The sequence below is a fragment of the Mustela nigripes genome, chromosome 16, assembly GCF_022355385.1.
Source record: "Mustela nigripes isolate SB6536 chromosome 16, MUSNIG.SB6536, whole genome shotgun sequence".
Lineage (NCBI taxonomy): Eukaryota > Metazoa > Chordata > Mammalia > Carnivora > Mustelidae > Mustela > Mustela nigripes.
Genome location: NC_081572.1, coordinates 3,348,823 through 3,362,219, shown reverse-complemented (window position 1 = coordinate 3,362,219; position 13,397 = coordinate 3,348,823). Strand labels below are relative to the sequence as shown.

The 13,397-nt window shown below is 65.1% G+C and overlaps 1 protein-coding gene across 1 annotated transcript in view; it reads right to left on the bottom strand.

Annotated features, from left to right (window-relative positions):
- DNAH17 (dynein axonemal heavy chain 17) overlaps nt 1-13,397 on the bottom strand; it is a 91,566-nt gene that overhangs the window by 50,312 nt on the left and 27,857 nt on the right. Inside the window, exons 21-35 of the mRNA XM_059379091.1 lie at nt 12,754-12,976; nt 11,391-11,507; nt 11,210-11,296; nt 9,837-9,989; nt 7,998-8,246; nt 6,069-6,191; nt 4,472-4,819; nt 4,288-4,379; nt 3,861-3,987; nt 3,014-3,166; nt 1,721-1,846; nt 1,513-1,620; nt 874-1,005; nt 490-650; nt 124-280 (exon numbers count right to left, since the gene is read on the bottom strand). Of these exons, the coding sequence (XP_059235074.1) occupies nt 124-280; nt 490-650; nt 874-1,005; nt 1,513-1,620; nt 1,721-1,846; nt 3,014-3,166; nt 3,861-3,987; nt 4,288-4,379; nt 4,472-4,819; nt 6,069-6,191; nt 7,998-8,246; nt 9,837-9,989; nt 11,210-11,296; nt 11,391-11,507; nt 12,754-12,976 (2,356 nt within the window). The remainder of the gene's footprint in view (nt 1-123; nt 281-489; nt 651-873; nt 1,006-1,512; nt 1,621-1,720; nt 1,847-3,013; nt 3,167-3,860; nt 3,988-4,287; nt 4,380-4,471; nt 4,820-6,068; nt 6,192-7,997; nt 8,247-9,836; nt 9,990-11,209; nt 11,297-11,390; nt 11,508-12,753; nt 12,977-13,397) is intronic.

The following is a 13,397-nucleotide window of genomic DNA, read 5'->3' as shown; positions in this document are numbered from 1 at the left end:
GGAGATGCGGTGTGCGGTCCCCAAGGGGCCTCTGGAGATGCGGTGTGCGGTCCCCAAGGGGCCTCTGGAGATGCGGTGTGCGGTCCCCAAGGGGCCTCTGGCCCCTCCAGGCTTGGAGCCCACCTTGTAGTCCATCTGCTCCGAGCAGTTGAAGACGTACACCATGGTGCCCAGGGCCCTGCCCAGATCCTTGGTTGTCTCCGTCTTGCCGGTCCCGGCAGGGCCCGCGGGGGCCCCGCCCATGATCAGGTGCAGGGACTGGGTCAAAGTTATGTAGCATCTGCAACAGAGCACACCTGTTGACCCCCGGCCGCCCCCTTCCCCTTCGCAGGCCCTCGGAGAGGTCGAGCAACCCCCCCGGAATCGCACAGCTCGCACGGACGGCCCCCGAGCCTGGCTGGCTGGCTGGCTGGCTGGCCGGCCGGCGGGCGGCGGGGCTGAGTCCGGGCACGGCCCCCCCAGCCCTGCTGCGGCGGCAGGCGCGCCCACCTGTCCGTGAGCGGGGTGATGACCAGCCGCGGCGTGTTGCCCAGGTACTCGTAGGAGTACTGGATCTGGGCGTCGCAGATGTTGGCGAAGCAGTGCTTCTTCTCCTCGTCCCAGCGATGCCGCAGCTGTGACTGCCAGGTGAAGGCCTGGGAGCTCTCCACCTGCGGGAGGAGCGGGAACGTGGGGGCCCGGCCCGCCCGGGGAGACCCCCGCCCCTCCCCCAGGACGCTCGTCCACCCCAGGGCCGCCCCCAGCTGAGTCCTACGGAGGAGCGGCCCCTCCTACCGACGGCTCCTCTGACGGCTCCCCGGGGAAGAGGTGCTAGCGGGGAGCCCCCGAACACCAGATCCCTACCCGACCCCGGCCCTTCCCCGGCTCCCGTGCCTTGGCCGTGATCATTTTGGCCACCACGTCCCGCGCGTGCACGTCGATGGTACAGATGGTCATGACCTTCGTCCTGTCGCCTGCGCTGAGGTTTCCGATGAGCAGGGTGATGAGTGCGTTCAGCTGGCTGATCTGCGGCGACAGAGGCCCCTGGGCTGGGACACTGCGTGTGGCCTGCCCGTCGCGCTCGCCCCGGCCCCCGTGGGTCCCCTGGGGGCTCACGGCTGGGGAGGGAAGGCCACTGTCCTCTTAGTGACAAAAACGAAGCACAGAAAGAGCTCTCGATGTCCCCCAGCTGGGGGGTGGGGTGAGCCGCGTTGGGACGCCACGGAGCCCCCGAGAAGGACGTCGCGGGGGCAGGTCCAGCACCGCGGGGAGATGGTGGGTACTAGGTACAAGCGGGGCTTCTAGAGCCGCGCAGACAGTCTCTACGGTATCGCCATATAAGCCCAGGCTATGTCACCAATTGAGGACTGATTTTCAGACCAAAAAGAAAAGAAAACGGTGAATTTCCAATTGTGTTTTTCCATTTTCTACCCTTGGGCAGAACCACTGCTGGGGGGGAGCGGGGCGCGGAGGGCCAAGGTTTGGCCGCTTTTGAGCGACCGGCCGCGAGGGCCGGACTCCGACCGGCCGCACCTGCTTCTTGTTGTAATCCTTGATGGCGTTCTCGTAGCCTTCCTCCAGCCGCGCGAAGGCCAGGCCCACCTCGGTGGTCCACCAGATCTGCGTGCACGTGAGCGCGATCTGCAAGTGGAGGGTGAGTGACGCCCCCGGTCCAGCGGCCCCTGCCCGCGCGGAGGCCGACGCCGGCGGCCGCGCCCCCACCCAAGCCCCTCCCCAGGACCTGGGCCGGGTAATCGAAGATCCACTGCTCCCTCGGCTTTTCCTCGTAGGTCACCACGGCCTCGGGGATCTCGTGCCTCAGAGTGGCACACATGCGGTCCAGAACTCGGTTCAGCCACACTTCCACCTGGGGACGGGGGACACGCTGACCGGGCAGGCCCTGCGGGCTGTGGGTTCCAAACACTTGCTTTGTCGTTCAGAAAAGAACGGGGCCGTTCGCCACAACTGTCACCCCGGGGGTGAGCAGGGAGCAGCGAGCGGCCCACTTAACAGGTGTGGTTGGGAAGCCCGGGGGCACCCGTCCCCTGTAGGACGGGTTGTAATGGCCGCTCACGTGCACACGCTATTGCTGGGCGGACCGGGGAGGGGGTGCAGAGAAAATTCTAGAAGGCAGGCTATGACCGCGCCCCTGCAGCGCCGCTGATGTTGGGAGACGCGACGTCTGTCCTCACAAGTCCCCGGTGGGCTCTAGCTGCTCCTTGGGTGCCCGGTCTCAGGGGCCAAGATGGTCACACAGGGCAGGACTGCTTTCTTTTATTTGCAGACAAGCCTTCTTTGTATTTTAAAATACAAACCCTCCACCAGCCCCCACCAGTCGGAGGGAAGACCCGAACAGGGCCGCGGGCTTCGTTTGCCTCCTCAACGGTCAACACAGTGGCGCGGCTGAGTCTGCGAGGAGCTGAGCGCGGGGAGTGGGTCCGAGCCCGCTGTGATGACGGGGTCTCGCCGGGCCCCCCACAAGCCCGTCTGCGCAGAGCAAACCCGCCGGAGCTCCGGGCCCACGTCTCTGAAGCTCCCGTTTTCTTGTTTCTTGCGTGAGATTTTCTTCTTTTTCCCCTAAGCTGATTTCTCTCCAAATTACTCGGGAAAATGTCGCGTCGATATGGTGGCTGAGTTGGGCGGTGAGACACGGGGACGGGTGGCGTCGGCCGGAGGGGGCCGCCTCGCGGGCGGCTGGGACGGGGACGGGCCCTCCCCCCCCCCGACACCACCCCCACGGTGGGGAGACCTCCTCTGGCGCGCCACAGCCCTGGAGCCGATCGTTCTGCTCCGGGGTCAGAACGCGGCGGCTCAGGCGTGCGGGGCCTCGCGGAGGACAGCTCGCCGGCGTCCACCCACCTCTCCCCTCCCCGCCTCCCTCTGTTTTTTCTCGAGACGCTCCCCAGACTGCGCAGGTCGGGCTGTGCTGGAGACTGTCCACGGAAGCTGCTGGAGCGCTTGGCCGGGCGAGGGACGGTCCCCGGCTGGAGGGCCCCGCGGCCGCTCCGGCCTGACGCGCGGGGCCGGCACGCACCTGCCCCGAGAGGTCACACTCCTGGTCGAAGTCCACGTACTCGCCCTCCTTGCTGAACATGCCCCGGCCGAATTTGAGAGGCTTCTCGTCGGAGTCGAGGCGGAACTGGAGCTTACACAGGCTGTCGAAGAGCTTGGCCAGGTGGCGGCTCACCTGCGGGGGTCGGGGGGCGCAGACACGGGGTCGCGGAGCCCAGGGCCTCGGAGGGGGCGCAGGCGCAGCCGGGTTCTCCTTGGGACGTTTTAAGGTCTTTTCTGTTTTGGAAGTCCCCTCCCCCCGCCCCGCGTCTGCTCGGTGTTAACGAAATGCGCTTAGCCACCCAAGGGCCCCGCCCAGCAGCTCTGAGGGGCAACTCGGAGACCAGCCCCAGGATCCGGGCTTCAGGGACCAAGGTCTGTTCCTGGAGGTGACAGGACGCTTTTCCTTGACAAGCCTGTCCCCAGGCCCTGGGCCCATTTCCTTGGGCCACCCCGTGCCTCCCTTCTGGCGCATCCTGCAATTTTAGGATTCAATAAAAGACTGTGTTTTCTCTTCACCTAGTTAGTTAAGGCCCCTCCTCTCTTTTCACAAGAGCCTCAGGGAAACATCTTCCTGGCTCGTGGGGGCCCGGATCTGTCGGGATGAGCCGGCGGCCACCTAGTGAGCCGGCAGGTCTCCCAGAAACACCATCTCGCCAAGCCCCTGGCATCTAACCCACTTTCCAGACGAGGAACATGAAGCAAGGGGCTCTCTCTGTCACGGCCAGGCCCCCGGCGGTTTCTGGCGGGGGTGACTTCGTGGAGGTGGTCCAGCGACCTCCATGCGCACAGGGTCCCCCAGTCGTGGGGGCGAGCACGGGGCCGCCTACCTCCACGGGGTCGTTTCCGTTGGAGAGGATGTCCAGGAGGTCGGCCGAGGACACAAAGTAGAACCTCGGGAAAGCCAGTCTTTTCGTCTCTAAGTATTCTGCCAAGGCCTTTTCGCACACAGCCAAGCTGGGAGGAGGGAGTCCACGGGGCTGCAGAGGGCTTCTGAGGCCCAGCCTGTCCGCGCCGCACAACCGCCCTGGAGACGCCCGGTCTGTTCGCAGCCCCGGTCAGACTCAGACCCTGGAACCCCACCCGCCGTGTGGGCGTCCCTCTGAGACTGAGGACACGCCGTGTGGCCGGCGTGGCACCACGAGGCCGGGGGCGCCAGCTCCCAGGGAGGAGTTTGCCCTGTCCTGGCGGCGGGGGTTGCTGCCTCGGGTCCCTGCCGCGGGGACGCCCCTCCCAAGCCCAGGCGCGGGGACCTACTTCTTCTTCAGATTCTCCAGTTTGTCGTAGAGCCCGGGCTTGTTGGTGGCCTCGATCACGTTGGGCGTTTTCACGGCCTCCTCCATCAGGGCCTGGCGGAGATGGGCCCCGGGGCGTGAGCGGCGCGGGCGCTCCGGGGTCGCCATTTCTGGACCGCGCGCCCGGAGGCGAGGGCAGGGCTCACCTTGAACTCCACGTCGATGTCGTCGAAGCGCCTGGAGTCCTCCGGCAGCTGCGCACGGATGTCCTCGGAGCCGATGAAGATGCTCTCCAGGTGGCTCCAGGTCCGCTGCACCTCGAACCAGATGGAGAGGACCGCGTCCGCTGTGGACAGCTTCTGCTGCCAGCTCGTCACCTCCTTCAGGAAGTGCGACAGGTACTTGGAGGTCATCAGGTTCTGCAGCTGCACCTGGTTGTCTTCCAAGGTCTCCACCAGCACCTCGTCCGACTTGAGCATCAGGGTGCCTGTGCGGGGGTGCGGCTCGTGCTCGAACTCCATGCTGGACCACGTGGCGTCCAGGGCTTTCAGCACCTTTGGGGGGGACACGGGGGACACGTCACTCGGCGGCTGGCCAGAGGGGCCAAGAAGGACCCAGAGGGAAGCCCTGCTTCCGGAAATCCGGAACCTTCCTACTGACATCATTGACCGTCGCCAAAAGGGAGCGACGCAGACATCTGTCCGCAGATGAACAGGTGTGGCGGGACAGAGTGTCAGAACAGCGCGGCCCTAAGCAGCAATGAGGGTCTGCCTCGGGCTCCCGCACGGCTGGACCCTGACGCCATCACGCCAAGTCGACGAGGCCGGCCAGGCGAGGCCCAGTCCTGCGCGATTCCATCCTCGTGACATGTCCAGAACAGGCGAGTCCATGGGGACAGGGAGCCGGTCAGCGGGGGCGGGACGGGGATGTGCGGGAAGATGGGGGGTTCCTGGAGGGAGCGGCTTTCTTTCCAAGTTGGTGAAAACGTTCTAACGTTCGATAATTCTACCTCGTGACGGTCGCCCACTTCCGTGACTATGCTAAAAGCCACTGAACTGTACACGTTAAATGGGTGAACCGTACGGCAGGCCAGTGATAGCTCAGTAAAGCTGTTTTCTTAAAAAAAGGGGAGATGGATGCCTGAGTGGCTCTCTGGGTGAAGCTTCTGCCTTTGGCTCGGGTCGTGATCCCGGGGTCCTGGGGTGGAGCCCCGCATCGGGCTCCCTGCTCAGCGGGAAGAGCCGGCTTCTCCCTCTCCCTCCGCTCTTTCCTCCCGCTCGTGCTCTCTCCCTCTGACAACTAAACAAATAAAATCTTAAAAAACAAACAAACAAACGGGAAGAAAGCCCAAGTGTGAAGGCTCACACACAGCAGGTGAGGAGGGAGATGTGTGTTGCAGAAGGAGCCCCCCGGCGAGCTTCCCCGTGTCCGGGGACTGTGCCAGCTGGTGGCTCGTCACCCACCCCAATGGCCAGGCCTCCTGCCTTCCCCCCTCCAGGCTCTTCTCCAAAGTCGCGAGCAAGGCTGCTGCACAAGAGGAGAGCACCCAGACCGTTGTTCAGTGCGTGTACTAGTGCACGCAGGGTGCGGAGCTAGACCCAAGGGATCCCTTCTCCAGGGATACATCCTGGAAATTTTTTTACAAGATTTCCATCGTGGGTTGGTGACGGGAGAGCCCACCAGACTTTGTTTCTGAGTCCAGCGACCCAGAGACCCCACGAGAAGCGAGATGTTCGTAGGCGCTGGGCCGTCCCGACGTCGTCCCGCACAGCACGCGTTCTGCCGTCGACAAAAGAAAAATACCTTCTCCATCCCCGACTCCTTCACAGCCTTGTCCACGATGTTCCGGACCTCGTCCTCGTATTTGTGGAGGTCTAGCTGCATCAAATCCGCCAGCGTGGTCTCATCTGACATTTCAAATTTCACCTGGGGGGAGAAATAGGCATGTTCCGGCTAAGGTCATCTGTCCCAGACAGACATGGCTGTCCTTCGTGGAGACGCAGGTCGGTGAGTGATCCGGGGTAAGAGGGAGGGTTGGAAGCTCTGTGTCCCCATTTCTGGGCTCTGTGACTTGGGGGAGCTTCTGCTCCAAGACTCGCCGTTCCTCCCCATAACATTGTGTATTGGCCGAGCCCCCTGTAGCGTTTTGAAGTGTTTCTCCCAAGTTCCTGTCTGCCCAGACCTCAAAATATGATCTTATTTGGGAATAGGGTCTTGGCTGATGCTAGAAGTCCTGGATTATCCATGTAGGACCTGAATGACAGCCGTCCTTAGAGGAGAGAGGACAGGGGGATCCGGAAGGCGGAAGGAAGCCACGTGGTGGTGGGCACCGAGATTGGTGGGGCACAGCCACAAGCCAAGGGATGCCTGGGGCCTCCGCCAGCTGAAGACGGGGAAGGACTGTCCCCAGGAGCCTTCAAAGGGAGGAACCCTGCCCACACCTCGACGGCGGACTTGCCGCCCCAGAGCCGTGAAGGATTACACATCTGTGGTCTGAAGTCCCCTGCGTGTGGCTCTTTGCTGCGTGTGGCCTTTGCAGGGAAGAGAGACGCACTTCCGAACGACAGGACGCCGGCGCCCCTGCCCAGGGATTGATGCTACCGACCTCTGTTAACAGCAGGCACGGCCGAGTCTCGGGCGCTGTTGCTGCGGTGACAGCAGCAGGTGCCGGCACAGTGCCTCCCAGCCCTCACGCCCCTTCCAGGTCCCGTCCTCCGGCCTCGCTGTCACACCATTTCCGAGCACCGGTCCTGAGCCCCCGTGGAGACTGGTTTAGCTAACCGGGAGAACGCAGTGTCTCCCCGTCACGTCCGGGAGGACATCTGTCTGCCCGGGGTCCTCGGCTGGGATGTTTTAGCTGTTTGTTGACCACCGGCCGGGGGTCTCTCCCGTGCCGCCTGGACGGGGCAAAGCTGTGGTCTGTGTTCGAGCCCTCCCGACAGCCCAGCCACACTCCACAGGCTCCCGCAGACTTTTCTGTTCTTCCCTCCCCTCGGAGGCCTCGCCTCCTCTAGACCCAGGACGGTCCCCGTGCTGTCCTTGTCTGCGCTTCCCTGAGAGCAGAGGCTCCCTTCCCGCCACGGTATCGGCCTCCGCGGGGCCGCTCTGCCGAGCAGGCCTTCGGGACAGTTTGGCTCCGTTTGCTGGCGGTGTAACCACACCCTCCAACTGGGGGGGGCGGCCACGGGAACATCTGGGCACTAGGGCTCTGTGCTCCTGGGGTGTACGGGGGAAGCCAAAATTCCTGACTCCCGTGGACAGTCCACGTACACCAAAAGTGGCTGCATGATTAGCGAGGCCCAGCGCAAAACGAAAATGACAGAGCCCTTCATTAAAAATTGTTAAGAATCGGGGCGCCAGGAGGGCTCCATCGGTGAAGCGTCTCCCTTCGGCTCAGGTCATGATCTCGGGGTCCTGGGATCGAGTCCCGCATCGGGCTCCCTGCTCACTGGGGAGTCTGCTTCCCCCTCTCTGCCTGCTGTTCCCCCTGCTCACTCGCTCTCTCTCTCTGTCATTTTCTCGCACTCAAATAAATATATAAAATCTTAAAGAAAATTATTAAGGCTGTCCAGATGGCCGCCGCAGAGCCCTCCAGCCCGCGTGGGTGCCCTCGGAGCGCCGCGCCCAGTGGGACCCGCCCCGGTCCCCACCCCAGCCCTGCACAAGCCCAGCTCCGTCCACGGGGGCGCGCCCGTCCCGCAGTGAGGCCGGCCGGCCGCTAGGGGGCAGTACCTGGGTGGCCTGCATGAGCTGCTGCCAGTGGCGGTCGCGGATGGCGGGGTTCTGCAGCTCGCTGACGGCGCGCAGGGACGTGATCATGTTCCTGACGGTGTTGTCCAGCCCCACGAAGGCGTCCCAGCTCCTCATCTCCTTGTCCAGAGACCGCACGTCCTTGGCAAACTTCTTACAGTCTATGTCCATCTGCTCCACGTTGATGTCTTTCCACTTGGTGGTCTTCCAGCTGTCGATGCTGGTGTTGACCTGCGGCGGCGGGGGGGGGGGGCGGTCAGCGGGGGCGGGGGACGCAGGGCGTGGGGGGCTGCCGGCCGAGGGTGGGACGGCGGACAGACGCCAGTGGGGAGAGCCCGCGTGCCAAGACGCGGCTCCAAAGTCGGCAGCCGGACTCTCCTTCGGCAGAACCCTGGGGGTGGGCCGCCGCCGCTCACCGGCCCCCCGTCCCCTGCTCCTTGATGGGGCCCTGTGACCTGCCCCGACCAGGGAAACGTGACAGCGACGCTTGGCCCTCTGGGGCAGAGCGCGCTGAATTCCCGGGGCTCGACGCGGAGCTCTGGGGCCCTTGGCCGCCACGGACACGCACGCAGCTACACAGCCTGGACCGAGGGCCCCCGAGGGCTGAATGGAGCCCGTGTGTGGCCTTTGCAGGGAAGAGAGACGCACTTCCGAACGACAGAGAGGTCCTCTTGGGGCTGTGAGTGCAGTGACCTAGCTTAACTCTGACGCTTGACCGTGTACTAGAAGCTGGGGGACACAGAGTCTCCCCGGGGAAGGACCCCACCAGCAGTGGAGACAGACGGCTGTGAAGCCTGCGGTCTTCAGTTCGGTGTGGGCTGGAGACAGCTGTGGAGCTCGGCTGGACGGGATGAGGTTGTCGGCGCAGGGACTTGGGGCCCCGGGGGCCCGGGCTGGACCGGCCTGCTTGTGGCAAAAAGACGAGGGGGCCTGGCGGTTTACAGGACGCCTGCCTGGAGATGCTGAGACATGAAACCTTAATCCCCCACAGGCACTGCGTCACTGGACGGCTCTTTCAGGTTTTAGCTTCTTCTGTATCCTCTTATCGTAGGAGTGTCCTGGGCGGCCTGTCTTGGAGGGTTTTCCTTTGCCTGTTCTGGCTGTAAATGCTTCCTGCTAGCCCCTGGGGGACGTGGGCGTTCTTCTCCAGTCCGTGCGGACTGCTGCTTTCCCCGGGGACGGGCAGGCCCCAACCCCGCCCGCCTCGGCTTTACCGACTCTGTTCCAGAATGTCCCTCCTGCACACGAGACTCGGGTTCAGCTCATTATGAGAAAGTGACCATCTAGAGGCTCTGGTCTGTCCTCTCCCTGGAGGGGTGGCTGTAAGCAAGCCTGTGACTCGGAGAGGGGCCCCCCTGGAAGGGCTGTGGAGGCTCCGCGGGCTCCGAATGGAGACGGGGTCAGCACGTGTGCTGCGACTGCGACGTGCTGGGAACTAAGAAAGCGGAGGGACGCGGTGCGCTCCTGTGCAGCGGGGGAGCCCCGGGCGAGGCCGGGAGGGCGGTGCTCCCCGGAGCCGCTCACGGAGAAGGTCCGGTTCTGCAGAAAGTCAGAAGGGCTTCTCTCGGGGGAGAGGAGGATTTGACGGAGACTTGCAGTTTGGTGGAGAGAGCAAGAGGGAAGAGCTAACATCTTTCTGGAAACGGGGGAGCGGGAGGGAGAGGCCGGGAAGCCCACAGGTGCTCCTGCGCTACTCTCCTTTCCCAGAGCGGGCGCCGTCAGGGCCGCCCCACATCCTAGTGCCTCCCCTCGCCGCCCACCCCCGCCCTGGGTCCCCGCAGCGCTGCCCTCCCCCATGCGGGGACCTGCCATCAGCCTCACCATGACGATCATGTCCCAGAGCTCCTTCAGCAGGCGGACCTCCTTGTGACAAGCTTTGAGCTGCTTGTAGTCTGGGACAGGGACCTCGAACAGGCTCCCCGACTTGCACAGGGCCTCCATGGTGCTCTCCATGGACGCGATGCTCTTTTGTTGCTGGGGGCGGGCGCGGGAGGGGTAAGCGGCGCTGCTCACGCTCGGCACCGGGACTCCCTCTTGCCCTCCGCCGCATCCCGGGGGGATCTTTTCTGCACCCTTGCCGGTCGCGGGCCGTGTACTGTGTTCGGACCCCGCGTACCAACCGGGGGTCGGGGTGGGGGGAGCGGTGCACCTGGCCGGCGAGAGCGGCGCCCACCCCCTCCCGCCTTCCAATGCCCCCTGCTTCCGGCCGCCTGGCCGGGGGCCCCAGCACGGGGAGCTCCGGCGGGAGAAGTGACTTTAAGGCGCGAATCTGCTCTCACGCCGTGTTTTAACCCTAGTGAACATGAGGGAGGCGATGCTTGGCGGCTTGGAAAACGAGGGCAGCTAGATCAGATGAGGGACCCAAGGGTCACGCCAAACCAGGGGAGTGAGGGTTGGGGGTCGAGTGTGCAAATGTGCGTGTGAGTGCACGCGCGTACGGGTGTGAAGGAAGGCTCCCCGTGTGTGCGGTGGCTCCAAGAGGCCTTTCGCACACACGGGCCCCATTCCTAAACAAGGTCACACTAGATCTCTGTGGACCCCAGCCCGGGCCCTGGGGGCTCCGGGAGGGACCGTGTGCCCCCCTGCCGGGCTCGTGGATCGGGATGTGAGCACGTGACCCTGACGCATGGGGAGATCTCTGAACGGCGGCCTCGAAGCTGTGTGAGAAGAGCGGAGGCTGGGGGAGGGCACGTGCAGGGGACCCTCCAGGGCATCCTGGGGTCTTTGGGCTCACTGCTCCCCGCCCCAGTCTGCGCCCCCTGCCCAGAGGACTGTCAGGCCCAGCACTGTGCCTCTTGCCCATTGGACGCTGGTTGTGGACTTAACATCGGGAGCAGAAGGGGATGTGTCGAGGCTCGGCCGTGGGTGGCACAGGGTGGCCCGGAGGGAGGGCGGGGGGAAGACCGCAGCCACAAGTGGTGGGTTCCAGGCCGGGCGGCAGGGAGCTGCTAGGTGAGGAGGAGCCAGGGACGAAGGAGGTACGGGGGGGGGCTGGGCGGCGGGGCCGCACTGCGGGGCTCGGGGATGTTCCTGCGGCTCCGAGCAGCAGCCCCATCGTGGAGGCCGCACGGGCCGGACGCCGGCTGTGCACGGACACCTGTGTGCACATGGCCCCGAGGCCAGGCCCCCCGCGGCGGGGCATGGGCGCTCCAGGAGAGAGGCTGGGAGGGCGCCCGGGCCCTTGACCCACGAACCTTATTCAGGGACTTGTAGGGGTCAGGGTCGGTGAAGCTGAACGGGGCTTCTCGCCGGAACTTCTCTCGGAACTCCTGCTGCTTGCGCTGCCGGAGAAACGCCCATGTGACCGTCCCCGGGTGACTGTCCCAGGAGGCAGCCCCGCCTCGCAGAGGGCGTCCCGGCCCCGGGCGTCTCTACCTCGAACTGCTGGCACTTTCGCCTCAGGATGTTGACCTCGTTGGCCTGCAGGGGCGCCACGTTCTGCTTCACCTGGACGGCCAGCTTCTTCGTGTTTGTCCACTGCTCTGGCAGCTCCTGCGCACACGAGGGCCCGGGCCCCTTCCTTTCCTGCTCTCCTAAACGCCCTCCATCGTGAGATCGCCTGCACCCCCGGGGGACTTGCCGATGAGGCTCAGAGAGTCCCGTGTGCCTCCCTCCGCTGGCGACCCCAAGGCTGCACCTTCGGCAGGTGCAACGGCCAGCCTGTCCCCTGCTTCGAGAACTTTGCCAGAACAGCTTTATCCATCTGAGGGGTTTTGGCACTTTCAAAGTCCCCCACACTTGCACAAACATTGGACTTCGGATCACAAAATATTTTGAAGAGAATCCCAGCCCACAAATTCTTCGCCCACAAGGAAAAGAGACGGGTTTCCCTGGCCTGTGCGAGGAGCTAACGTTCCGTGGGCGGCGGTAGGGCTCAAAGCCTGTTTCACACCAGTCACCCCCAGGCCTGGCCGCACGCGCTGCATATCTGGCCCCGCTGGACTGTGGACAGGGTGGCAGGGGCGGCCCTGGCCCCGTCGCAGGAACCCAGGCAGTGCCCCCCCGGCTCCCGCATTCCTGCCCTGCACTTCTGCCGTCCCCTCTGCCACGGGGTTTCGGCACGGATCCCGAGCAGGACAGGGAGCGGAGAAAGCTGATGGGGGACCCTCCAGGGGATGGCTGGGCAGTGGCTTCAGGACCCTCCCCCTCGTCCTTCATGCCCCAGCCCGGTGGACACACAAAGCTGCTCTGACCATTTCCAAATTAGCTGCAAAGTGCAGCCCCGGGCAGCCTGGAGCCCTCCTCCCCCTCCCACCGTGCCTGGGCCGGCCCCGCGCCACACGGGCCTTCCGGGTCAGGGAGCTCCCGCCACAGCCGGCCCGCCCTCGGCCTCACGGCCGTGTCCCTAACCTCCGCAGGGCCTCCGCGGACCCCGCTGTCTGTCCCCGTCCCCTGCATCCAGGGTTGACCCGTCCTTGGGGGCAGGGGTGGGAGAGGAAGTCATTTCTACTTCAACAATCAACGGAGGGACCCCCGGCCCCGCCCCGGAGACCAGCTGACCGTCCCTTCCTCTGCGCGGAGCCCTCTCCCGCCTCCACATTCCAAATTCCTGAACCCAGAGGAGGGGGGCCATCCTGCTGGCCCCACGTGAGGGGCCGTGTCCCCAGTCACAACAGCCTACGCTCCAGTTGCAAGGCCCCAGCACGGGGCTGCTCCCCCCACCTTCCCTGCGCCGGTTCCACCCCGGCCCCTCGCCCCCCACCCCCAGCCCCGCGCGGCGCGGCCCCGGCCCGTCCACCTGCAGCTTCACGTGCGTCTCCTCCGGGATCTCCTCCCCGTAGGACTTGAGCAGCTCAATGGTTTGCTTCAGGGGCTCAAACATGTTGTCGGTGGCCGCCTGCCTCTCCTTGACCTTCATCAGGTGACCCATCACCTCCACGAGACCGTCGTAGTCCCCCTCCTTGAGGCTCTTGGTCAAGCCCGCCCTGACGACTTTCATGAAGGTTTCCAGGTCAGCCAGGCTGTGCAACGAGAGGTCTCCGTGAGGGGCGCCACCCTCCACGGGGCAGCTGGTGAGGCCTATCGGGGGGTGGGGGGGGTCGGCAGCGGGGGCCTCCCGGTCATGCAGCGGGGCCCTGCTGAGTGAGGGGGAGCTCCTGTCTACCTCAGGTCTCCCGCTCTCCACCTCCACCTCGGCACCCCCGGCTCCGCTCCAACCGGCCTCGCAGACGGAGCTCAGCCCGCCTGCATGGCCTCCTGGACCCCCAGGGCCCCGACCGCTACCTGTGACGGCGCAGTCACCGGTCCCCTGGCCACACGACACCGAGGCGCTCAGTGAGTCCGGCCCCATGAAGCCCAGGGCGCCCACACACCACTGGGCGGCGCCTGCCCACCGGGCCCACCCCAGACGGCCGACAGTGGCGGTGGGGGGGCGGGCTGCCA